The sequence below is a fragment of the Natrix helvetica genome, assembly GCF_964273705.1.
Source record: "Natrix helvetica genome assembly, chromosome: Z".
NCBI classification, from domain to species: Eukaryota; Metazoa; Chordata; class Lepidosauria; order Squamata; family Natricidae; genus Natrix; species Natrix helvetica.
The window spans coordinates 52,423,082-52,449,128 of NC_138554.1; the positions used below are offsets into that span (position 1 = coordinate 52,423,082).

Here is a 26,047-nt window from a genome sequence, read left to right on the forward strand (position 1 = left end):
CCCCCAGAATACCCACCGGGTTCGTCTGGGTTGGTGCAACCCTATCCAAGACTAAAAATGTAAGATCCCGAATGTAGAGGTATGCCCTATTCACAGCCACTTCATATTATCTGAGTTCAGTTTGTTGTTCTCAACCTAGGCCCTCACATCCACAAAAACCCAATTGGGTCCATCAGTCACAAAGGAATGTGCCCCAATGTGTCCACCCTACTGTGTGTGTGTGTGTGTGTGTGTGTGTGTGTGTGTTACAAGAGAACATCAAAGTTACCAAGGCGTGATCTGACCCTGACAGAGGAGCTAAGAAAATCTCTCTCTCAAATGACATTGCCATTGCTCCAACAAGAAAATCAAGTCCAGAGTGAGGCCACTTTTTGAGTTGGGATGACCTGGGAGACCTATGGAGGCCATAAATTCCCAAGCCCTTTGGAAGTCTGAATCAGGGATGGCAAGTTGAAATATCCAAAATCATGAATCTGGGAAACTCCACAGCCACCCTGAGATAGCCTCCAACAGTTCAGGCAGGTAACATTGCTATGCAACCCTAACCCTATCCCTCCTGTAACTGTGTAACACACCAATTTCAGGTTGGAACCTCCTTTTGTGTTGGATATTTTTTTGGCATACTTTGCTTTTTCCCTCCCTGTTTCCCTCCTCAATTCTTTACAGATGGCAATAGCACTTAGACTTATATACCGCTTCACAGTGCTTTACAGCCTTCTCTAAGCAGTTTACAGTGTCAGCATTGTCATGGTTCCAAGTAACACCCCCAACAAAAGAAGACCCCAAGGTTAGCAATTCCTCAAAGTTCCATTTTATTAGAGATGTCATATTGGCACATCTGGGGAAACCTGAATCTGAGAGTTCTGGATTTTCCCCACCCAAAAGAAAGTCAAAGATCCATCCCCTGCACCCACCAGACCATCACATGGCTCAATGATTTCATTGTCCCAACTGGAGACAACCTCCAGTCACTCCCATCCAGGTGCAGGCAGAATGCCTTTGACTCCCAGAGAAAGGAATGTTGTTATGCCTAATTCTCCACCAACTCCTTGAAATTCCCCCTCTCGTTTTCCCAGGCACTCGATGTGGCAGCCCTGAAGTTCCAAAGAAAAAGATGGCTTCCAGGGCTGACAAGCATATTGCTCCCAAAAATTTGAGTCCTGATTTTATTGACCTTGGAAGGATGGAAGGCTTGAGTATGGTGAGATTCAATCTGCCAAATTGCAGGCAGTAGGCAGTTAGCAGAAGTAGCCTGCAGTACTGCATTCTAAGCACTGCACCACTGTGGCTCATAATAAATATTTTTAAAATGTTACAATTATAGGCATTGCAAATAGATTTTGTAGAAATGGTTCACATGTTATTATTTAAAAGTACATGAAACGTCCACATTCCTGTTTATGAAGAAAAAGCAGAATTATATTTTAGGGAAGAAAATATGAAAAGAAAGAAATGGAGGGTAACAATCAAATATTTTATATTCAAAAGAGACAATGAACAAACTACAAGATCATAATGCCTCCTTGCCAGCAATTAACATCCAGATTAATATCCAGATTAATAATAGACCAACAATCAAGAGGTAAACAATATCCTAATCAAAGAATTACCACTTAGACAATCAATCAAACAGTAAACAACAGCCTAAACAAAGAAGAACACTCCCACTAACACTGAAAGGGCAGACTATTTGTATGTAAAAAGATCAAACCCCATTCCCCTCTAGCATTGATGATGTTACCTAGCTGGATAATGAAATGTCTGCAAAAAAGCAAGAAAGTAAGCTGAAAGAGCACCAAGGACCCCACAGTCATACAACTATAGCTATTTAGTCAAGACTAAGCTTCACAAAATTCTGCACAAATGCATAAAGGATTGTCAATTTCTTCTACAGCAATGTTTCCCAAATATATTTTTCATGGAATATTTTATTATTATTTCAAATTTGTTGACAAAATATATTTCACTAAAAGAAAGGTTTTGTAATGAAAAACTTGATATTTCAGAATATATGTATATATTCTTTGAAAAATAAACCCCGAATCTCTAAAAACTAATATTAACAAATTTTAAATTGGTTTATAAACATTTTACTTCCCACAGTCACTCCATTTATATATGTAAAGGAAACACTATCTTGACTGCCTATTTGTTTACACAAAAATCTTGAATAGGGTGACTGGCTTTTTTCTTCACAAATCTGCTTTTCGAATAGTATGTATGTATGTATGTATGTATGTATGTATGTATGTATGTATGTATATAAAAGAAACAGACATTGCGATCTCCATAACTTTAAAATATATTGCTCACTAAGCTTTCGTTAGCCACTGCTAACATCGTCAGAGTGTAAAAGCCATTAAAGAGATATCTGCCTTTATACAGTGTTAATCAATTTGGAGAAATCAAATGGCTGTTGCTTTTACATCCGCTTTTTGTAGCTAAAAATGGGGGAAGGGAACATGACGACGACAAAGAAACATGAATTCTCGCTCAGCCAAGCTTTGGAATTTGCAATTTAATCAATTTAATTTCAATTTCATCAATTTAATCATTTGCAATTTAATCAAGCAATGAATGGACATTTTCAGTGGAATACTGAAGCTACACTTGAAACTTCTCACTGAAAGATTATTTGCTTTCTTTATTAGGATTTAGAGCATTCTCGAAAGCATTTAACTTTACCCATTTATACAGTGCTAGAACAGGCAACACAATTTCAAACACAATATTTTTTAAAAAAATTTCAGATTCAGCAAAGGAGCCATTAGCTCGTATCTCACAAAGAAATCCATTAGAGGAGATAACTACAGAAGATTGAACATCTAGAACAGCCATGTTAAATTGCAAGACAAATTCCGCCTCCTTTGTTAGCTTTTGTGATTTAGTAAAATCTCTTTTATTCTGAATTGCTAGAATACGATAATCTGGGTCATCTGGCAATTTGATCTGAAATACATCCTCAGCTATGAAGCAGGGGTATGCTTGGTGCTCACGACTGCAAATGTACTTTTTAGACATTCTTTCCTTGTAATTATTATTATTTTTTTCATTCCATTTCGCAATGGCCATTCTTAAATCTTTATCCGGACAATTTTCTTCTACCTCATCACTATCTTCATTACTAGGTTTATGTTCAATGGCCATTCTTGAATCTTTATCCAGACAATTTTCTTCTACCACATCACTGTCTTCATTACCAGGTTTATGTTCAATGGCCATTCTTGAATCTTTATCCAGACAATTTTCTTCTACCACATCACTGTCTTCATTACCAGGTTTATGTTCAATGGCCATTCTTGAATCTTTATCCAGACAATTTTCTTCTACCACATCACTGTCTTCATTACCAGGTTTATGTTCAATGGCCATTCTTGAATCTTTATCCAGACAATTTTCTTCTACCACATCACTATCTTCATTAACAGGTTTATGTTCAATTGAATGAATCCGGGTTATTTTTTCATTTTCAATTTTAGGTGTAACTTTATCTGGTATATTATTGTAATCATCACTCATAGTAACAAATTGCTTCTTTTTCAAATTAATATTGCCTTCTCTCTGGATTGGTTCCTGTAATTTTCTTTTATGGGTTTTTTTTTTCTCAGAGAACATAATGTTAAAAAGTTTCATAGGTATTTTTTTTGATTGACCATTAATATTTTTCAAAAATTCTTTGAGATGAATGTTTCTAAACAATTCGTAATATTTCTGAGCAGTAAATGGAAAAAACGTATTCATCTCACTAGACATCAGCTTTTTTTTCAGTGCATTAAATTCAGCAGGTTCAAGGATGTTTTCTAGGTGCATTACTAGTTGGTCTTGATTCTCTGTTGCATAGTCTTCCAGATCAAAAATTGTGTATTTACCTACAGGTGGGGAAAACATGAATGAATGACAGCTTTAAACTGTTGCAATACAATTCTAATTGTCATGAAAATCAAGTCTTACAGATTGGCTAATGTGTTGAAAATCAAGGTTTATTTCATGTATTCAGAGGCAGGTTGATAATAAGTAAAATTATTCTTTTTAAAAATTATTTAGTTAGTAATCAGCAGCAACATTGCATGAATAGAAAATATACTTTGTTTCTATTTAAGGAGGGGCATAACACATCTATTTTCCATGCTTATTAATATTTGATTAGCAATAGGTACCAGAATATTGTTTTGTGTTTGTTTTATAGTACCTATGTATATGCATATATATGTATATGTTTTTGTGCGTCTGTATGTATAAAACTTTTTCTTTTGGTTTTCCTCTTTTTTCTTGAACCTATCAACTTTCTCTTTCTTATCCTACATCTTTATTCCCCAGTACTTTTGACTGTAAGGCTGCCTTCTGAAAAGTGGCCAATTAACCCTTTTTTGCATAAACAGGAAACAAAAAACATTGTTTTACTTACAGGTAGAAACAGTAAATATGGAAGTTTACATTGTAAATTTATTACAGATTTTTTTTAAAAAAAACATTTTTTTTACAATTCAAAAGAATTGTCCAATTAAGATCCGTCAGTCAATGTTTTTCAGCACTGAGCATAATTAGGCTGCTGGTTTAATTTTTAACACATATTATTGTTTAAAATAGTGCTAATAATTAATTGAAACTATTTTTATTCTCCATTAGTAAACTTTTACCTATATTTCCATACTAGCCATACCAGCTAGGCATTATAAGAATTATAACCTATTATAAAATAATTGGTATGAATGATTTTATGTACTAATATAAAAGGACTAATAGAATATACACATATTTATATTTGATTTTCATGCTCTGGAGTTATATGCACGGCATTGGCCTCAGTCAGTTCTAACAATTAAACAAACATAGATCTTGGCATCTTCTAGGTTTTAAATAAATTTTATTGAATAATTATTTTATATTATTAATCTGCATTTTTATACATACCGTGCATTGCTGTTACTATTATAATAAAAATGTTAAGAATGTTTGGGAGAGAGTCAGACAGGAACAAAAAACAAACTGGAAGGATCATTGGTTAATAAAGGTATGTGTAAGGCCATCTATGCACAACAAGCAAAATTTCTATATATCAGTAGGATAACCAAATCTTTGAAAGCCTGTTAATTCATAGAATTCAATACCATACCATTGGGATTTCAGTGAGTTATTGATACACATAAATGAACTATATGTTTTAAATACAAACACATTTATGAACAAACATTGCTTCTAATTGTCTGGTAGGTCCACAATGAGAATTGTTCAGTATGTCAGCAAAACAATAATTCTAAAGCAAAAATAAGATAAATCTCAGTTATTTTAAAAATGTGTACAGCTTCACTTCATTTGCACCACTTACCTCTCTGGACATATTTTATAGTAAGCCATCTTCATTTGCTTAGCTATGAAGCTTTAATTTAGTGACATTGAGATAATTTTAAGGAAACAAAATCTATGGCACATTATCATGTCAACATGTGGAAATATAGTTCTAGAGACAGCTGCATGCTTACTCAAAATAACATTAAACCAAATATATCATTGGCCATTTTTAATTAACAATTACATACCAGTATATGGTGGACGGTCACTGCTTCCTGGATAGGATTTTATTAATGCAAACTTTTCAGTATTTTGAGCTTCAACTTTATTCTTCATGTCTATGTTTCACAACAAAGTATAATGCTTCAATATAAATATTTTCATTAATACAAAATATCAAACAAATAACATTGGATATAACTAAATGTTTTTATCTCAATTATTTAGGTCATGGTTGTCCCAAAAGTGCTTTTCCAAAAGGCAATTGGACTTTCTTGTTTTTTTCCTCCTTGAAAACATTTTGCTTCTCATCCAAGAAGCTTCTTCAGTTCTGAACTGAACTGAAGAAACTTCTTGGGTAAGAAGCAAAATGTTTTCAAAGAAAAAAGAACAAGAAAGTCAGTTGTCTTTTGGAAAAGCACTTTTGGGGAAACTTTTGGATATACAAAAAATTATATAGCATTATATAGGTCAGTGACTAATTACAAAACTGAAAAGTATCTGTAAAGATAGAAAGCAAAATAATGTCTTGTTTGTTTGGGAAATGAATAGGAGAATTCTCTTCAAATAGTTAAAACACAATTCTCTTAACCTTTGCTTTACATCTTCACTTTTTAATTTCATTAATCAAACTGTCTGCCAAACGTGTGTGTGTGTGTGTGTGTGTGTGATATAATGTTTCAATGCCTTTGTGATGCTAATGCATACAAAAATAAGTATTTGGAATTATACACAGTAGCTGGAGTAGAGCTGTTAATTATGTTATACTTATTGCTCTTTGTTTTTATTTGTCTATACTAAAATTGAGACATTAAAATTATTTTTGTTTTAATGTCTTTTATGAATGTGAATTGCCATGAGTATTTACTGATTAAATAAATTGTCATGCAATTTTTGGAATTATTCAATCTCATCTTTTGACAGACAAATAGTGCAAAGTCAGCTGGAATAGTCAGCTATTTTGTTGCTGCCTTATTAATTCCATGAAGATTTTCAGAAGTTGATTGCCATTTCCTTGTTCTTAGAATGAGAGCCACTGGTCCAAAGTCACCCAACTGGCCTTTTGCTTAAGGTTCATGGTGTCCTGATGCCATTAACCATTATATCAATCTGCCTTTCAGTATCTATATAATCTTTATTAAATGGAACCATGTAACTTAATAGTCCTTGGCAATATTCAGCCCCTTGAGTCCTTAGCTACAGACATCAGGGCTACCAAAGGTTCCTAATTGTGTAACTTTCCATGATTTTTTGGCACTGCTGGGCAAAAATTACATTTTTCTTCATTCATCCTGCAATAAGCAGAGTAGAGGAAAGTGGAATTCAAACACTTTATTTCTGCACAGGAACAAAATGGCCATCTCTGCTGACAGTTTCTGCAAGCTTCAATCTCACTCGTTGGTTATCTAACATGTCCTGGGCATTCAGATTGTGCACATACTCACAGGTGCTCCAAAAGACTCTTAGTATGTTCAGCATGATCTCTATGTTGCTCATTTAAATACAAGGATTGAGTTTTTAGTATTTTAATGATGAACTTTTGTTCACTTCTGGCCCCCTGCCCTGTAAGCTACAGTCACAGTTAAATTACCTCTAAGTAATGCCCCCCCTTGCAATAGAATTGTTTTCAGACCACATCCTGTCATCAAACTCCCTCTAAGTGGTTTCTGCCTTCAGTTCTTTCTAGCAAGTAACAAAGCTGATTGTCATCTTTGGTTTATTTCTGCTGGCAAGCTTCCATTTATCTGTTGCAAAAAGCTTCTGTTTAAATAATAATAATGTAATTTACCTGAGACTCCTTTGTAAATTAATATTAAAGTACCTCGCCTTCCCTGACTAAGCCTTCACTGGACCAAGGTTGAACAACTATGTCTTCAGTATTGCAGTTGCTACCCTGACTGTGTATTTATGGAAAGGCCCCTATTTCTAAAAATGGGTGACTGTGAAATCTTCTCTGTATCAACTGAGAGCATTTAACTGTTTGACTTCTGCTCCAAGTAGACTGGAAGAGAAACTCACCTTGCAAAATAACTGCATCATTGATAAATTTTTGTAAGGTGAAATGTTTGGTTTGAATAGTAATATACTAAATTCTACTCTCAGTATCATAAACTTTTATGGAGATTTAGAAAAAACTAATTATAGAGTATCTCGTGCCTTTAGACACTTCATCTACTATCTTCTATGCACTATGTATCATTTTCACTATAGCTAATTATTATAAGAGTAATAAAACATTAAGAATTGGTGCCTACTCATGATCTCTTCCCACCATAATTCCTTCACTGTGTTAAATAGTAGGCATTAGGGCTATGCAACACTCTGAATGCAAAGGGGAAAAGATGATTGAAAGCATGGGTGGGGGCTCATGGATGTAATTCCCTAAAACATTTACACGTGATCCCAAGAAAAATGTGTTTTAGGGGATGCTGATTGTTGTGATGCGCACACCAATGCATGCTATCAATCACCTTTCTTTCCCCTTATGAATAGAGATGACTACAAAGTCCTTATGACTGTGAAAAGAGAGACTTTTTCTATGTTTTCTGTAAAACATTATTCTATAAGTTACTCTAAGACTTTCTGGCTGAAAAATAGAGCATGCACATTAAATAAATGAAGACCCCACAAAAACAATGTACAGGTCTCTTATCCGATCACTTACATAGTAAGTAGAAACATTGTACAAATCTATGACTATCAGTGACGTGCAGTCAAAGGAGGCAGGGGAGGCACAGCCTCACCACTGTCATCATGAAAAGAAAAGAAAATGTAAAAGGGGAGAGCTGAGGTCAGACTGAGCTAATTGCTGCCTGAGCCTGCCTCACCATGGATGACTGCTTAACTGTTTAAAAAAGCCTCTAAAAAGCGCCCTCTACTACGAGGCAGGAGAACTGTGTGCCGCTCCTACGTCAGGAATTTTTAGGCTTTTAACCCTTAAGTTAAGCAAGGGTTAAAAGCCTAAAAATTCCTGACGTAGGGGAGGCACCCAGTTTTCCTGCCTCCAAGTAGAGGGCACTCGTTTGGGCGGGGCTTCTTCAGAGAAGCTTTGTGTGTGTGTGTGTGTGAGAGAGAGAGAGAGAGAGGGAGAGGGAGTTTGTTTGAGTGAGAGAGGGAAGGGGTAGGAGAGGCAGGGAAGGCAGCACGCCTTACCCGGCCGGAGGGGCATCGCCTCCGGCTCCAGTCCAGCCTGCGGCGCTTGCAGCCCCCGCCAGTTCCTCCAGGGACTCCCAGGCTCGGCACCGGAGAACCACCGTGAGAGACGCCGGCCAGGTTGCCGGGCAGCGGCAGAGGTTCCCTTTGTTCTTTCGGGCGGGGGAAGTGCGGGGGGAAGAGGCTTCCTCCACTCTGTCCGCGCCCCAGCTGCGCTGCCCTCGACCGATAAGCACACAGCTCTGAGGGGAGGTGCCATGGCCGAATCCCAGGGCAGAGGGCGGCAGGGAGGCTGGGCTGGACTCTTCACGGGGTGGCTGGCCTCCCCCGAGCTGGACCGGACTTGGTTGACCCCCGACCAGAGGGCTCGGGTGCCGAGGGCACGGTCGGGGGAGCTGGGCCGGCACCGTTTGGCTCTTCTCTGTGGAGCAAAAAGTGGGTGGTGGCAGGTGGACGCTCAGAGCCCCGGGAGCCCTTCCACTGAGCAGCTGAGCTGGGGAGTCTCAGCCAGCAGTTCAGATTCCAGAGCGGCGGTGCAGCCGCCGGGGGCTCCTTCGGGCTCCCGCCTTCCCAAAGTGCGTCTTTTTTGTGGAAAGCAAAAGAATGGAGAAGAAACGGGGAAGCTTCGGGTGTGAAATGAGGCCGTGGAAGAGAGCTTTGCCCTTTGCTGGTGAACGTGGCCTCATTTCACACCCGAAGCTTCCCAGTTTCTTCTCCATTCTTTTGCTTTCCGCAAAAACAGGGACGTGCTTTGGGAAGGCGGGAGGCCCGGAGGAGCGCACCGGCGCCCACACCGCCCGCTCTGGAAGCCGAACTTGCGCCCATCCTGGAGGGATCCTACCCCAGGCTGGCTTTCAGAGACGTGAAAGGCTCTTTCCTCAGGCGGGCATCTTTTCCAATGAAACAGATCAAGACAGAAAGATCATTTTATTACATTTGAACATTCTGACTAAAACGGATTCTCTCATTCAAAGAGGGAACCCAAAGACCATCTTTCCATCCCTTTTATCAAAGAAAATGCAAGAGAAAAGCTGATTGGACAGGGCAAAACTAACTCCTCCTTTGCACTGTAAATCAGCTACATTGAATTAAACACTACAATCCAACTTGTGTGTGTGTTTGTTTGAGAGGGGGGAGGGAGGGAGAGAGGGAGGAAGGAGGGGAAGGGAAAAGAAAAAGAAAGAAGGAAAACAAATGCTGTCGCTTTAACTCGGAACGGAGCATGCCTGGTTGTGGAATTCTGGGAGTTGAAGTCCACAAGTCTAAAAAAATTGCTGCCTCACTAGCCATAAACTTCACCGCACGTCACTGATGACTACCCTGTTTCCCTGAAAATAAGACCTCCCCGGATAATAAAATAGGGTTAAAAAAAACCACCCTGTCTTACTTTTGGGGAAAGAAGGTATATGATTTTTCAAACTATGCATTTTGCATTGATCTCACTAAGAAGCTGGGGACTTGCTATTGAAAGTATCCATAGCTATTGAGGATTCAAGTGCATAGCTATTGAATCCTCAGTGGCCCTGGGCTTTGACTGCTGATTTTATCTGTAACAAAGCTGCCTTCCATGTCATACTGAAACTTAGTTGGGCTTGGCAAGGATGTGCATGTATGTGTCCCTTCTTTGGGGAGAGGGCAAGGAGGAAGAGTGCCTGTTATCACCTGTGAACTGTTGCAAGCTTTCAGAGGCTTCCTTCCCCATAACTGGATTGGAGATGTGATCTGGCAGTGGACTGCCAAGGACAGATCACATTGACTGTCTTTTGGTTTACTGATGTCACTCTCCTTTGGGTTTTCCCAAGGATTGGGAGGCAATTCAGCTGAGGCATAATTGCTGCTAATCATAGTATTTTTCTGAACTAAGGAAGAACATGGGCTGAGGACAGAAGCCACCATTTTGTATAGTTTTCTTCCTTTCTTGGGGGCTGGTTCAGTTGTTGATTGGAGGGCTGGGAGAGATGGCTTCCTAGGCTCCTCTTTTGTAGGATACCTTAGGGTTCTATCCTCTTTCCCTCCTATTCAACACTTGTAAAATAGTTGGGTGAGCTCATCTGTTGGTTTGGAGCTGAATATCCTCAGTAGATTGGTGATACCCAATTATATATTTTAGCCTTAAGCCAGTCAAGTAAGGTTGTCAAAGTTCTGCCCCAGAGCATGGAGGCTGTGCCAGAGGAATTGCTTCTGACTTAATATGCAACTATGGGTATCTGGGGCCCCCAGATAAGGAGATTTTTCATCTTTAATCTTGGATGGGATAGCATTATTCCATTCAAGAATGGTGTGCATCCTGGGGCATATCCTGGATTCATAATTCGTACTCAATCAGTAGATAGTAATGGTGAACAGAAAGGCCATACTTTCATCTGGTGGGCTAGTTGCACCCTCTCCTAGATTGTGAGGTGATTTATACAGTCATGTCTCAGTCACCTTGTGGTTTAACTACTACAATACATTCTATATAGGGCTTCTCTTGAAGGCCATTTGGAAGCTTTGACTGGTCCAGAACGCAGAGCTGAAGGCAGGGATGAGCATGTCTCACTACATTCATTTAATATTTCTGTTCCATAAGCTCAATGATGCAGCTTGTGGAGCACTGGTTGCATTGGTTGCTGGAGCACTGGGTGCATTTGCCTCTGAATGTGATTCAAGCTGCTGGTTGTTACCTCCAGAGGACTGCAAGGCATAGAGTAAGTTATTTGTGGGATTCTCTTTTTCCATAGTATTTACCCAGCCAATTTGATCTGGTAGGATGGTGCCTACTGGGTTTCTTCAGTTAAACAATACTATCTGGCAAGATCCCAGAACTGCACTTGATCTGCTTTAGTATCTACCCTCTGGAATGAAATTCCCCCCAAATAAGGATGGCTCCTATCCTGCTGGCATTTGAAGACCACGCTCTTTACCCATGCCCAGGTCCCTTCTAGATAATGTGGGTTTGCCTTAGTTGTTGTGTAGTTTCTGCTATCTTTTGATCATTGTCTTTTTATCACTGTACACTGCATTGTTTTATTGTTCTGTAAGGTTTGATCTGTAGGCACTGCATAGAATTATACCTAAAGAATCAGGAAGTGTAAAAATTCAATAAATCAATTATGGCTCATTTGGAAATATACAAACATCATTCAACTTACCAGCTTCAATTTTAGCACTGATCTTTTGAATAAGATCTTTTCTGGGAATTTCAACCAGGCAACACTTAAGTTTTTCTAGAGGTTTGTCAAAATTAGTCGTAAATAATACTTCTGCCTTATTTGCATCAAGATTCTGTAGCTTATTTGCTGGTATTTCTTTACTGTTCAGTATAAATTCGAGTTTCTTCATTTCATCCGATCTCAAGTCTTCAAGGATTTTCAATATGAATTTTCTATTATCTTCTGCCATGTTTCTTAAGATTCTATACGGTATTATGTAGACAGGCCTGGAGAGGAATTTGAGGGATGGGGCAAAGCTGTCAGTACTAACAGTTAATTGAGTTCAAGTTCATCTAGCATGCACAACTTTTTCAAAGTATTTGACTGAGGTAGCACTCTTATAAATATTAGATAAGGCTAAATTTTATTTAGTCTATGTATATAGCTTACTTACTTCTGATTGATTCTACACGTGAAGGATAATGACACATGAAGCAAAGTCAGCCCAGGCTTGAACTCCATATAGCACTTGCCCAATATATCCTTTAGATTAGATTCAGAGTTGGAAGGGACTTGTAGGTTATCTAGTCCAACTTCCTCACCCAAGCAGGAGACCCTACATACCATTTTTGACAAATGACAGTTGTTTTATGAATTAAGTACCATTTTAAAACCAGCTGTGGACTTATTATTTATATCATCCAGGACACAATTTATTGGATTGGTTATCAGATTTCATGGAATGCTCATTTGAAATACTCAAGAATGTCTCCAGCATTTGTAGCATTTAATAACAAAATAATTTTTAAAAAATTAAATAATCTGGCACGATTTGTTGTTGAAAATTTTTATAAATTGCCACATAGTTTCAATATTTTTACATTTATGATATGTCCACAATATACAACTACCTATTAATTTTCCTAATCTTCCTTTTTTACTTTAAGCTCTAGATCCCATTTGTTCTGCCTTGAGCGCTCTAGGCTTGTTAGGGGATGCAGTTAACGCCATGGTTAGGAATCTCATTCAGATCAAGTTTATTATCAGGCATTCTTAATAGCAAAATTTACAGTTCGGTGTTAAGATACTTTTGACTTTCCATAATCTGTCCCATCACGTGGTGTAAAGAGATGATGAATTGGCTTCCATGTTGAGAAGAAGCACATGTTGCTTCTCTGGTTCACAGTTTAAAATGACCGGCTTTGTTTTGCGAGCAGGTAGAATGTCCCAGTGGTCAATCAGAAACACAAATATGATCAATGTCATGGAACTACATTTCCCATAAGGCAGTCTCTGCCTACATTCCCAGGAGGTAGTTTCTTAAAGGAGACAGCTCTTAATCCCTACACTATCTATATAAGGCCATCAAATGCACAGCAAGAACCCATTAAGTTTTGGAAAGATAAAACAATGCATTTAAATTATTTGTACTATCTTGTTGAGAAGTACTGCAGCATTGTCCTGTATAACTTCACTCCAACCAGCAATAAAGATTTTTATCTGGGTGAGGCCAATCAAGGGAAGAATCAAAGCTAGGTTTTGCAGTAATTTCTCATTTTGTTTAACATTCAGTAGGATAATAGGACTTGTGATTAAAAAACACACAAACACATTAGCACTTGCTTTAAGCCCTGATTTACCAGACCTCTGGGAGTATAGCAGTTATGTTGACAGAAATAAGGTTTTTTTTTTTAAAAAAATATCCATTGTACTACACTAAAGTAAAGATTTGGAGAAAATGTTCCCAAATGCAACATTTCACCAGATAAGAGTCTTTATCAAAAACATCTGTGATAATAAATCAGTAAACCCTAGCAACTTACACAGTGGAGTGGTATGTATGATGTTTAGAAATCAAACAATATTCCCCCAATTATGCACTGCACTCACACTAGAAATGAAAGGGAAGTGAAGAAATAATAGAATAACAGAGTTGAAAGGAACCCTGAAGGTCCTCTAGTCCAACCCCCTGCTTAAACAGGAGACTATACCAGGAGTGTGAAACTTAATTTCATTGAGAGCTGCATCAGGGTTGTTTTTTTTGGGGGGGGGGGGGCAGGAGGTTGTGCCTGTGGTAGCCCAAGTGCTCTGACATTAAAACTGGGCTCCCGAGTTCCATTTCGACTGCAACGGCCTCCTGCAATCCTTTGCCAGAGAAAATGAAGCTCCATTTTCCCTGGCAGAGGCACTTCAGGCTGGTCCTTTGCTGTTTCCAGGATGGCCCCACAGGCCAGATCTGCGCGCGCGCGCGCGCGCACACACACACACACGGCTGAATCTGGCTCCCGGTGCTTTGAGTTTGATACCCCTGCCCTATACCATTTCAGACAAACTGCTATTCAGTCTCTTTTTAAAAGCCTCTCCTTAATTAGTTTCCATCTGTTGTTTCTCATTCTTTCAGTTCCTTTTCAAAATAGGTTGATCCCTCTCTTCTTTGTAGCAGTCTTTCAAATACTAGAACGCTGCTATCATGTCGCACGCTTAGTTTCCCTTTTCTCTAAACCGGGGGTCATCAAACTTTTTAAAAAGGGACCAAATTCATGGTCCTTCAGATTTAGAGGATTGAATTACTAGAGGACTTCCAAAGTCCTTTTCAACTCTGTTATTTTGTATTCTAACCACAACAGGTAGATAGATATAGATCAGCACACTCACCTCCTTTTGGGGATTTCGGAAGAGTCTCGGGACTCTTGAGATGAGTGGTTGTACTTAGATCTAGAATCTCGCAAAAATGGAGCGTCACAGATTTCTTTCCTAATCTCCCCCACCTTCCAGAATTTACCTTACAATACAAACACTTCCGTGATGCGATAATAGTGCTGGCATAGGTGCTGGCTTGCTGAAATCTTTGAAATTTCGCGCCAAAGCCTGAGCGTGGCCAGATAATGGAGGGAAAGGCGGGATGGAATAGGATGACCCGGAACTCTCCCTTTATATAGACTCTGCAGGTGGCGCGTTAGAGATAAACGTGAGAAAAAACTATAAAACCGAAAGCTCTAAATCTTTAAACTCCCGATAACCTAAAATCGAACTATCCGGACTATCACCTCCCCGAAAGCTTTTGTGCTAGAGCCAGTGTGAGAAATACTGTTGGGAGAATTACACGAGAGAAAGAGATAGAGCTTGAAAAATAAACAGATCTATAGCTGCGGTCCACTGCTTTGCTTGGAAGCCTGAGTAACCCCGCCCCCAATGGAGGGGATAGAGAGCTTTCAAGAAAGGGGGACAGGCTACTAGGAAGAACTTTCTTTTTCTTCTTCCGATGAAAACATTATCTGAGGAATTTTGGGAGTTGAAGTCTACTGAGATTGAGAAAAACTGCTCTATCCCGCCCTATGTTATGCATTTTGTGAAAGTGCCCGTAAAACGCCGTCGTTTCCAAAATGCGTGCTTTAAAATTATAAGGAAAAATGAGATATATTTTAAATCATTAGACTAAGAAGAGTATAAAAGGGGAATTTAGCTGAAACTATTTTGGCTAACCAGAATGAACAGCTTAATCCGTATATTCAGATAAATCCTGCATATGGTTCAGTTAAGCATATTTGCAAATTATGAAAAAAAAATCTCTTAGTGATTTGATTGTGTGAATGCCCTGTCATGTTTAGCATACTAATAATATCTTTGGATATTATTTTTGCCTAATTTAAGCACTAATTGATAAACTGATTATGGTACATTCACAAAAATATTTTCTGATTGCTAACTATATTTAAGTTCCTGATATTTTAAGCAATGAATAAAAAATAATATTTAATTGTATTCCCATCAGCTGGTGTGTGTGTGTGTGTGTGTGTGCTGTGTGTGTGTGTGTGTGCGTGTGTGTGTAATTTACCTGATTCCAATACTTGTTCTATGTGGTTATGTTGGTTCTAATTTTTCAATGGACAATAACCCAGACTAGAAAGTACACATTTACTTAAGAAACCATTTTTAAAAGACAATTTAAAATTACCATGTACTATTAAGTTATCTTGAGAATGTATTTATTTTTTTATTTGTATTTCTTATAGGGATGTTGCAGGAAAATGACAGGCTTAGACTTCTCAGGATACAGGAAAAGTTTATTTGGCAGCCAGGTTCAGAAAGCTAGCACATAGCTAGCATTGGAAATTCTGAACAATCTTTATTATCGAAGCATGCATTCTTATACATTCTCAAAGACAGTGTAACACGGAAACACTTAACTTATTTCTTATTGGTTACCTTGGGGAAAAAGCCCTATAAGGAGATGGGGGTCTTACTTCTCCTTTTGTTACAGGTAAGGGCTACGTGTCATTAACGAACTTTATTTGAACCTTGTGGTTTTGGACTTTTGACATAGGGACTTTTACTGGAACATGTTGTGGTTGAGGGCTGATGACATTTCCCTGTCCCTTTAAGGAAGTTTCCAACTGTCCCTTTTATGCCACGTCTTCATTCTTATATTTTTAATCCATATTTTATTCCACTTTAGGGAAGAGGCAAAGACTGGTGGATTGGTGCAATTAAAGTAACCTGGTTCCAAATGTTAATAAAACAAAGGAGATCATTGTAGATTTTGGGAAGAGCCTGCATAGTCATACTCCATCCATGAAGGATGCAGCTGAAGAGGTGGTCAACAGTATTAAGCATCTGGGGGTGCAGATAACTAACAATCTGAATTGGTCTCTCCATACATCATCCTTAGTGAAATGTACAAATCTGCGTCTGCATTTCCTGCATTGGATGAGGAGAGCACATCTTTCTCCTTCTATCCTGGACAATTTTTACAGAGGCGTGATGAAGAGCATTTTAACAAACTGCATCACTATTTGGTTCAATGGCAGCAGTGCCTCAGATAGAAGGTCCATACAGAGAGTGGTAAGGACAGCCAAGAAGATTATAGGAAGCTCGGTTCCTGTTATTCAGGATACTGCTTATAAGCACTATGTGCTTAAAGCTCAAAGCATTGTTAGAGATTCCACACACCCACTTTACAGTCTGTTTCTGTTTTTTCCCTCTGGGAGGAAGTTTCAAAGTATTTCTAGCAGGACTACCAGATTCTGTAACCTTATGCCATCTGTCTGGTAAATTCGCAAGATTCATTTTTCTCATGAAGGGGAATAGTAATATGGATACAAACTTGTTGGTTTAACAGGGCCCCACACACGAAGGTGGCCACACATTGGACCTTGTTTTTGTATCTGAGCAGTGGACGAGTGATCTGGGTATAGGGGACTTTGTTGTTACACCCCTGTCATGGTCAGATCACTCATGTCTCCGGCTGGACTTCCCTGGCGCTACCCCCCACCGTGAGGAGGCGGGACCAGATGGTCCAAGCTGGTACCGCCCCAAGCACCTGATGGAGCCGGATAGGTTCCAGACGGAGCTTGGGCCATTCATTACCTGTAGCCCTGACCCGCGCTCGGTCGGAGGACCTAGTGGCCGCCTGGAATACGGCAGCGGCTGGGGCCTTGGACCGGGTTGCGCCTTTGCGACCTCTCCTGCGGCAGCGACCCACCCGGGCTCCTTGGTATACCGAGGAGCTGAGGCTGATGAAGCGCCACAGGAGACGTCTAGAGAGCAGGTGGAGGTCCTCACGCTCCGAATCTGATCGAACACAGGTAAGAGCCTACTTACGGACCTACCTTGTGGCATTAAGGGCGGCCAAACGTAGATATTGCGCTGCTCTTATTGCGTCCACGGATAACCGCCCTGCTGCCCTGTTTAGGGTGACCCGCTCCCTCTTGTCACAGAGGACGCAGGGGGCACCCTTGCAGGGCAGAGCAGAGGAGTTTGGGGAATATCTGCAGGATAAAGTCGCTCAGATCCGGAGCGGATGGGCCCCCCTCAGTGGACTGGACGGGCCGCCAACTGCGAGTCTTGTGAGACCATCCTGGGAGGAGTTTGATTCTGTTGCCCCCGAGGATTTGGATAGGTTGCGTGGACGGCTGCGACCCACCACATGTTTAATGGACCCGTGTCCCTCCTGGTTGGTACTGGCATCTTGGGAGGTGACCCGAGGCTGGCTTCTGGGCCTGGTGAATGCCTCATTAGGTGAGGGATCCTTACCAACCGCCTTGAAGGAGGCGGTGGTGAGGCCCTTACTTAAGAGGCCTTCACTCGACCCAATGGAGCTAGCTAACTATCGTCCAGTCTCCAACCTTCCGTTTCTAGCGAAGGTTGTTGAGAATGTGGTGGCGCAGCAGTTTCCACGACACCTTGACGAATCCGAGTATCTAGACTCACGCCAGTCCGGCTTCCGACCCGGGCACAGCACAGAGACAGCCTTGGTCGCGTTGGTTGATGATCTCTGGAGGGCCAGAGATAGAGGTTGTTCCTCTATCCTGGTCCTATTAGACCTCTCGGCGGCTTTTGATACCATCGACCATGGTATCCTATTGCGCCGGTTGGAGGGGATAGGAGTCGGAGGTACCTTTTTGCGGTGGTTCGGCTCCTACCTCTCCGACCGGAGGCAATGTGTGTTGACACGGAGACAGAGGTCGACCCCGAGGCCACTCACTTGTGGAGTGCCACAGGGGTCGGTCCTCTCGCCTCTCCTGTTCAACACATATGTGAAGCCGCTGGGTGAGATCATCCGTGGTTTTGGGGTTGGGTATCACCTCTACGCTGATGATACTCAGCTGTATATTTCAACCCCAAACCACCCCAACGAGGCTGTCGAAGTGATGTCCCGGTGCTTGGAAGCCGTCGGGGTCTGGATGGGGGACAACAGACTTAAACTCAACCCCTCCAAGACTGAGTGGCTGTGGCTACCGGCACCTCGGTTCAGCCAGCTGATCCCATCGCTGGCCATAGGGGGCGAACAATTGCCCCCTGTGGAACGGGCGCGCAATTTGGGCGTCCTCCTTGATGCCCGGCTGTCAATGGATGGCCATGTGGCAGCTGTGGCGAGGGGGGCGTTCCACCAGGTTCGCCTGGTGCGCCAATTGCGCCCCCTACTGGACCGGGATGCCCTACGCACGGTCACTCATGCGCTGGTGACGTCCCGCCTGGATTACTGCAACGCTCTCTACATGGGGCTGCCCTTGGGACGCGCCCGGAGACTGCAGTTAGTCCAGAACGCAGCCGCGCGGGCTGTGATGGGGAGTACGAGGTACTCCCACGTAACACCTCTCCTGCGCGAGCTGCACTGGCTACCTGTGGTTTTTCGGGTGCGTTTCAAGGTGCTGATTACCATCTTTAAAGCGCTCCATGGCACGGGACCTAGTTACTTGCGGGATCGCATCCTCCCACATACATCCCTGCGGCCAATTCGCTCACACAGAGAGGGACTTCTCCTGGTGCCGTCCACTAGGCAATGCCAACGGGCGACACCAAGGAGTAGGGCCTTCTCTGTGATGGGCCCAACCCTCTGGAATGACCTCCCCCCCGACATTAGAACCACTTCTGACCTCCGCTCCTTCCGGCAAAAATTGAAGACTCACCTGTTCCGATTAGCAGGCCTGGCATAATTACAACTGTCCCTCCTGGCAAATGTATTATTATCTGGTTATCTTAGGGGTTTTTTAATTCGTTGTGTCTGTTTTAGGGATTTAAAACTTGTATTTATATTGCTTTGTACAGTTCTTTTAATTGCATTTTAACCTCCTCCAAACTGTACATATTTAACTTTTTATTGTATTTTGTGATATTTTCTATGGATTGTACACCGCCCCTTTTGGGAGAGGGGGCGGTCTAGAAGCACCAAATATAAATAAAATATAAATAAATAAATAAAACATTTGTTTTCTGTAACACACATATATTATGCCTTGTATTTGTAACATATAAGCTTGCATGCTGTAAGTGCCTGTCTCCGAAGTGAAGTGTGGGAGGAGTCACACATGGGTATTATCATAGCGTGGTTTTGCCCTGGAGGCTGAGGTAAATTTTGAGGCCACACCTCCGTACCTCCTCTGACCTCCCAGATTAACCTCAGCCTTCAGCCCAGAAGGAGTGTTTTACCTGACTCTCCCTCACTTCGAAGACTTAGGTTTCTTTGTTGCAGGTTTTTTTACAGGTTTTTTGGAGGATTTTTCTATTTTTTATCTTTACTGGATTGCTGATCCCTCCTCTACCGTGCTCAGCGCTGCTAGCCTAAAGCCTTGCCGCTTGCTAGCATGTGTTCCCCAAGCAGCCGGATGGTCGCGTAAAAGGGAAAAAAAGCCTCGGCACCGTGGGGAGCACCCAGAATGGCTGGCTGGCTTCCAGGAGACCGACAAAGACCCTCGGAGGACCGGGGATCCGGCAGGGATCGCCCCAATGCTCCCCAGCTGCAGGAAGGAGATCGGGCCGCAGATCGGCAGCCGCCATCTTGCCCCGCCATCTTGAGCACGTAGGTGAGCGCGTGACTGGCGTTCCTCCTACAGACGCTGAGGGCACTCAGGAAGCACCACCGAAGCCGGAAGAGGCTTCGAAGGGCCTTAACTCTGCTGGCAATCCGGGGAGGGCCATGGATCGGTGCCTGCCGGCAAATCGGGGCACGGATCGGCAGCAGAGAGGAAGAGTGGAGTCTCGAGCTCATTGCAAGGGGATTTGGATCCCACACTTGAGGCCGGCAAACAAGAAGGAGGTTGTTGATCAGCAGAACCATGAATACGATGGCGGAGGTGGCGAGGAGTGGGGGTTCGAGGCCTAGAGCCACAGGGGTTGCGGATCCCGGCGAGGGGACCTCCAGCGGGGTTTCCCCAGTCACCAGAGGGACGTCTCCTGCCAAGAAGGCCCCCCCAGGGCTCATAGGAAGGGAATCTCTAGCAAAGAGGTTCGGGTGACCAGGACTTCTAGAAGATTCAGGACCACCATCAGCCCCTCACCTTCTAGATCCCGCTCCCCTGAAGGCTCCCTGCTCTGGAGGAGACCCAGGTGGCATCCCCGGGTTCTCCAGGAGGCTCGGGAAGAGGCGTAGTCCCCTATCACCCCCCTATCGCCTGGCCATCCATCTGAGATTAGGGCAGACCCTTTGGGTGCAGGGCCTCCAGCCAGCCTAGGCACCGACTGGCACCATAGTCCCCTGACCCAGGGGAGATTCTGCAACCCCCAGAGCTGCTCCCCTCCCTCCCAGAGCTTCCTAAGAGCTTCCAGGAGGTGCTAGCCAGGGCCATAGCCCAGGGGGTTGCTTCTGGGATGAAGCACCAGTCACAGGGTGCCAGGAGTAGGTCTTACCGGGACCAGTCCAGGGGACATCAGGATCACCCCAGGAACACCTACACCAGAGAACCCAGGTCTTCCTCCCCCTCCACTGCTAGTGAGGTGTCGGATTTGGAGGAAGGGGAATTGAAGGAGGTGGGATTCTCTGAGGATGAAGACATCCAGGCCCCTGAAACGCCCAACATCACCGGGCTTTTCCCCCTCCCTTTTTAGCTCTTTACTTCATAAGGCCAGGGCTACAGGGACCTGGACTCCCATCCCGAGCCCACTCCTATGACTGCCACCCCCAGCACTAGTGGGGGGAATAAGAAGGGACCCTTCCACAGTCCCCAGGTGGAAAAGGAGGAGATTCCTACTCCAGAGATGTTCCTAGAGGTGCTGAAATCCCAGTGGGTTAAGCCAGGATCTTTTCCCAATCTGGGGGGTAAAGAGTGTAGGTTCTATAATCTCAATTCTACCTTCGCCCAAGCTCTGCAGGTACCTTTAGTGGACACTCCAGTCGCCAGCCTGGCTTCTGCCTCTGCGGTGGTGACTGGAGACATAGCCAACTGTCTCAAGGCAGAGGACAAAAAGGCGGAGATGATCATGTGTAAGTCCTTCCAGGCAATAACCTGGGCTATTAGGGTGGCCGCAATCTCCTCCTTTTTCAACAGGTCAACAGTGCTATGGCTGGAACAGTTGAGAGACAGGACCCCGTCCACAGAAGTTTACTGCAAGACATCTCCAAGGTACTGGCAGCCACCTAGTTTTCGGCGGACACCACGCTGGATGCAGTTAAGTATGCCTCTCGAGCCCTGTCGTCCTCTGTAGCTTCTAGGCGCCTGTTATGGCTGCGTCACTAGCAGGCAGAGTCTTGAGCTAAGTGGCACCTGACAGGAGCTGATTACACTGGGGACAAGCTGTTCGGTTCTTTGCTGGATCCAATCCTGGTGGAGGACAAGAATAAGCGGAAGGTCTTTCTGGCCACGACCAGAAGATCAGATCATCGACCGGCCCCATATCCCAGGAGAGCATCTTACCGCCCGCCTGACATGGACCTCCAGAATCAGAGGTACCCGGTTCCCAGGTTTCACAGGCAGGGGGACAGGCAGTTTCCAAGGGACAGATTCAGAGGCCAGTAGCAGAGCAAGTGGCCCTTTCGAGGAGGGGGCGGCCGTACTTTCTGCAGGTTCAAGTGATCCGATCGTGGATCACCCCAGAGGCGGTCCCCTCTCCTTATTTGCGGATGCCTGGGATCGAGTCACCTCGGACGAGTGAGTTCTCCAGACGGTTAAGCTCGGGCTCCAGCTGGAGTTCCGCTCGCAGCCCCTGAATAGTTTAATTTAAATTTTATTAAATTTATAGACCACCCCCTCTCCCCAAAGGGACTTGGGGCGGTGTACAGACCACAAATAAAACAATATACAAAACTTAAATATTTTTAAATACCCATAAAACAAATTAAGTGATAGGCTGTACAGTATAGTTAAAAATTAAAAACTACCTGAAAATCTACCTCTAAAAATTTTAAATACAGGCTAGAGGGACACAAAAACTACAGTTAGGCCAGGCCAGCTAAGTTGAACAGGTGGGTCTTAAGTTTTTTACGGAAGGAGCGGAGATCGGTCGTTATTCTAATATCGGGGGGGAGGTCATTCCAGAGGGTCGGGCCCATCACAGAGAAGGCCCTACTCCTGGGCGTCGCACGCTGGCACTGCCTAGTGGACGGCACCCGGAGGAGTCCCTCCCTGTGAGAGCGAATCGGCCGTAGGGATGTAATAAATTCCGCACCTTCGCCTCCTCCAGAGATCCGGCCAAACGGGCCCTTAAGGCCAAGGCCATAAAGCACCTGTTAGACATCAGGGCTATAGAGAGGGTACCAGAGGGGGAGAAAGGTTCTGGATTCTATTCGAACCTGTTCCTGGTCCCCAAGAGTTCAGGGGGGTGGAGGGCCATTTTGGACCTTAAACTCCTCAATGCCAGAGTGATCTACCATAGGTTCAAAATGGCCTTGCTGAAATCCATCCTAGAAGGTATCAGACAGGGCGATTACCTGGCTTCCATCAACCTCACGGAAGCCTATCTGCATATCAGAATTGCCCTGGAACATCGTAGATTCCTCAGATTCTCCCACGAGGGCAGCCACTTCCAGTATAGAGCCCTTCCCTTTGGGCTGGCCTCAGCTCCCAGGACCTTCACTGAGGTATTGGCCGCAAGGGGAGGTGACCCTGCTCCAGGGATCTCTGGAGCATCCGGATCCGGAGTGGCTCCATCTGACCGTCTGGAGATTGAGTGGGAGCAATTAAGAGGGACCCAATTCTCTGCGAAGGTCATTAAGACCATAGAAGCGTCCAAGAGGCAGTCTACTACTTGCATCGACAATGCCTCCTGGGTCGCCTTCGCGGATTGGTGCCGAGCGAGTGACATCGTCCCAGCTGTGGTATCCATGCCCCAGGTGCTGGATTTTCTTCAGGAAGGCCTGGAGAAAGGTCTGGCCCCTAGCACTCTGAGGAGGCAGGTCTCTGCCCTTTCCACAGTCCTGGGGGTGGTGGTGGATGCCCCGCCTTTATCTCAGCACCCTGTCCTAAAGCACTTCCTCAAAGGGGCGGCGAATCTGAAGCCCCCTGTGGTCCATTGATTCCAGACCTGGGACCTACCCATAGTCCTTCAGGCTCTGACCGAGGCGCCCTTCAAACCTTTTAAGGAGGTTTCCCTTCAATTCCTGACCCTCAAGTAGTCTTCCTAGTCGCCATCATGTCGGCCAGGAGGGTATCAGAGCTTAATGGTCTCTCCAGCAGAAGAGACCTATGCTCATTCCTAGACAACCGGGTCGTCCTCAGACTGGACTCCGCGTTCTTTCCCAAAGTCAACTCTCCCTTCCACAGAGGTCTAGAGATAGTTCTGCTGGACTTCTGTCCGCAGCCTTCTAGGGATGGAGAGAGATCTTGGCATCGCCTAGACATCAGAAGAGCCTTACACATCTACCTGAAGTGCACGGTGCCCTTCAGGCGCTCTGAGGCTCTCTTCGTCTCCTTTCAGACGTCCACCAGGGGAGCCAAGGTCTCCCCAGCCTCCATCAGCAGGTGGATCAGATTGGCCATCTCCAAGGCCTATGAGGCACGAGGACTCCAGATTCCTGAGGGCATCACCGTGCACTACACCAGGAGTATTGCCACCTCAGCGGCCTAGGCCTCCCATGCTCCTATCGAGGAGATCTGCAGGGCTGCCGCCTGGTCTTCCCCCTCACCATTCATCAGGCACTACCGGCTAGATGCCTCTGCCTCCGTGGAGGCGGCCTTCGGGAGGAGGGTCCTTCAGGGAGTCCTAAACTCTCATGGGACTCAGGCCCAGTGATCCCTCCCATGGACATCTAGCTTTGGTATGTCCCATGTGTGACTCCTCCCACACCTCACTGTCAGTTGGTCTTACCTGAACTGCATGTCTCGAAGATGGCGTGGGAGTAGTCACTTCCCCCCCCCCCATTAGGGTGCCCCGCCCAGGGGCCTAAGTTAGTTCAGTGGTCAGTCAGGGACCAGACAGGAAGGATGTGTGTTTTTTATCTGTCCCTTCCTTTCCAGATTCTTCGCTATGACCATCGGTTAATCTGGGAGGTCAGAGGAGGTACGGAGATATGGCCTCAAGATTTACCTCAGCCTCCAGGGCAAAAAGGCTGTGATAATACCCATGTGTGACTACTCCCACGCTATCTTTGAGACATGCAGTTCAGGTAAGACCAACTGACATTTGTTCCCTGCAACTGACTTCCTGTGGCACTGTTATTAGGGTCTGTAAAGTAACTGGCAAATGTCAAATTGTGTAATCCTTGCCATTTGAACTCTTATCCATCTGCAACCTATGGGCATAGAACTTATCCCAGAATGGAGCTGTAAAGAGCTGTAAAATTGACACCTTTGATATGTCCCCCCTTCTGCCCGAGAACGTATCTCACCTTTGATCCATGCCCTTCACAACAGGGGGCCAAATGGCCAATCACGGGAACAGAGGAAAAAGATAATGCTGATAAGTCTAGTGAGGAGTATTGTAAAGCCAGTATGTTATTCTATGATATCTCTAACTGTATAAAAAGGAGCTACACCTTCTCTGAAGTTCTTCCCTGCATATCCTTGGGGTATGTTGGGAACAACTGATCATCATGTCTTTAAACTTTGATCAAAGATTAAATGCTGATTGTTATTCAAGCCTCCGTTTAAGTCTCATGTTTGGCTCATTGTGACTTGGATGGGTTCTCAAACTTCTATGGATCTCAACGTATTCTCAAACCTTATACTCACCATGTACATATATACGTCTGAACTAGATTGTGTTTTATCCTGTGTCATATATGTGTGCGTATGCATAATTTTATATTTATTTATTTTGTCATGTTTATGTAGTGTATATTGGAGGTGATAACCCTTTGAAAGCTGTATGTAACAAAATAGCATTTTAATGTATGCTGATTAGTGTACATTCAAAGTGACAAAGTTATTCTATTCTATTCTATTCTATTCTTCTTTATTTCTACAAATAACTCAAGTGAGTGAACATATCCCGTATACCTTCCTCCTCCTATTTTCCCTGCAACAACAATCCTGTAATAGACCTGGTTTGATTAATCAGACTTAATAAGTATGACTAAGCCAATATCTAACTCATTTTTGTATTTAATCCTTAAACAATGTATTATTCCTTTCCAAAATATTAAATATTATTAAGTAACTAAATTAAAGATTTAGATTAAGCAAGACTCAGTCATGTCCCTTACTTCGGAAGCTAGCTTGAGCCTCATCATGTGGGACATAACACAAGTCTTTCTCTGAATGAAGCCATTATGTGTTTCCTTTATACTCGTGGTTGGCTGTAGTGGGATTTGGATGTTTTGGAGGGTCTTCCTTCCATATCTTTTTCCAATTTATTGTTGTACAATTCAATTTCCATGTGTTTTCCTCTTTAATTTTCAAAGCAGAAAGTCAGAAGCAAAATAGTTGCTGAGGGACGTCTGTTTGTTACCTACCTGCATCATGATGGAAGAAGTGACTCTGGTTCTTACTATTTCTCCATAGGAGCTATGACAATTGGCCAATCCCTTGTCCCTCCTGGAGTTAACTGAGGATTGCAGGCAATGGTAATAATAGTGGGGGGGGGGATAGTATTTTCCTATCGGA

At 43.4% G+C, this 26,047-nt stretch overlaps 1 protein-coding gene across 1 annotated transcript; it reads right to left on the reverse strand.

The window, feature by feature from the left end:
• Window positions 1-2,052: 2,052 nt before the first annotated feature.
• Window positions 2,053-14,539, reverse strand: LOC309382083 (uncharacterized protein). Its single transcript, XM_081933551.1, has 4 exons — window positions 14,448-14,539; window positions 11,793-12,079; window positions 5,538-5,627; window positions 2,053-3,869 (listed from the first exon to the last, which is right to left on the reverse strand). The coding sequence occupies exons 2-4, from the start codon at window positions 12,040-12,042 to the stop codon at window positions 2,632-2,634; spliced, it is 1,578 nt and encodes a 525-aa protein (XP_081789677.1). The 5' UTR covers window positions 12,043-12,079; window positions 14,448-14,539; the 3' UTR covers window positions 2,053-2,631.
• Window positions 14,540-26,047: the final 11,508 nt, after the last annotated feature.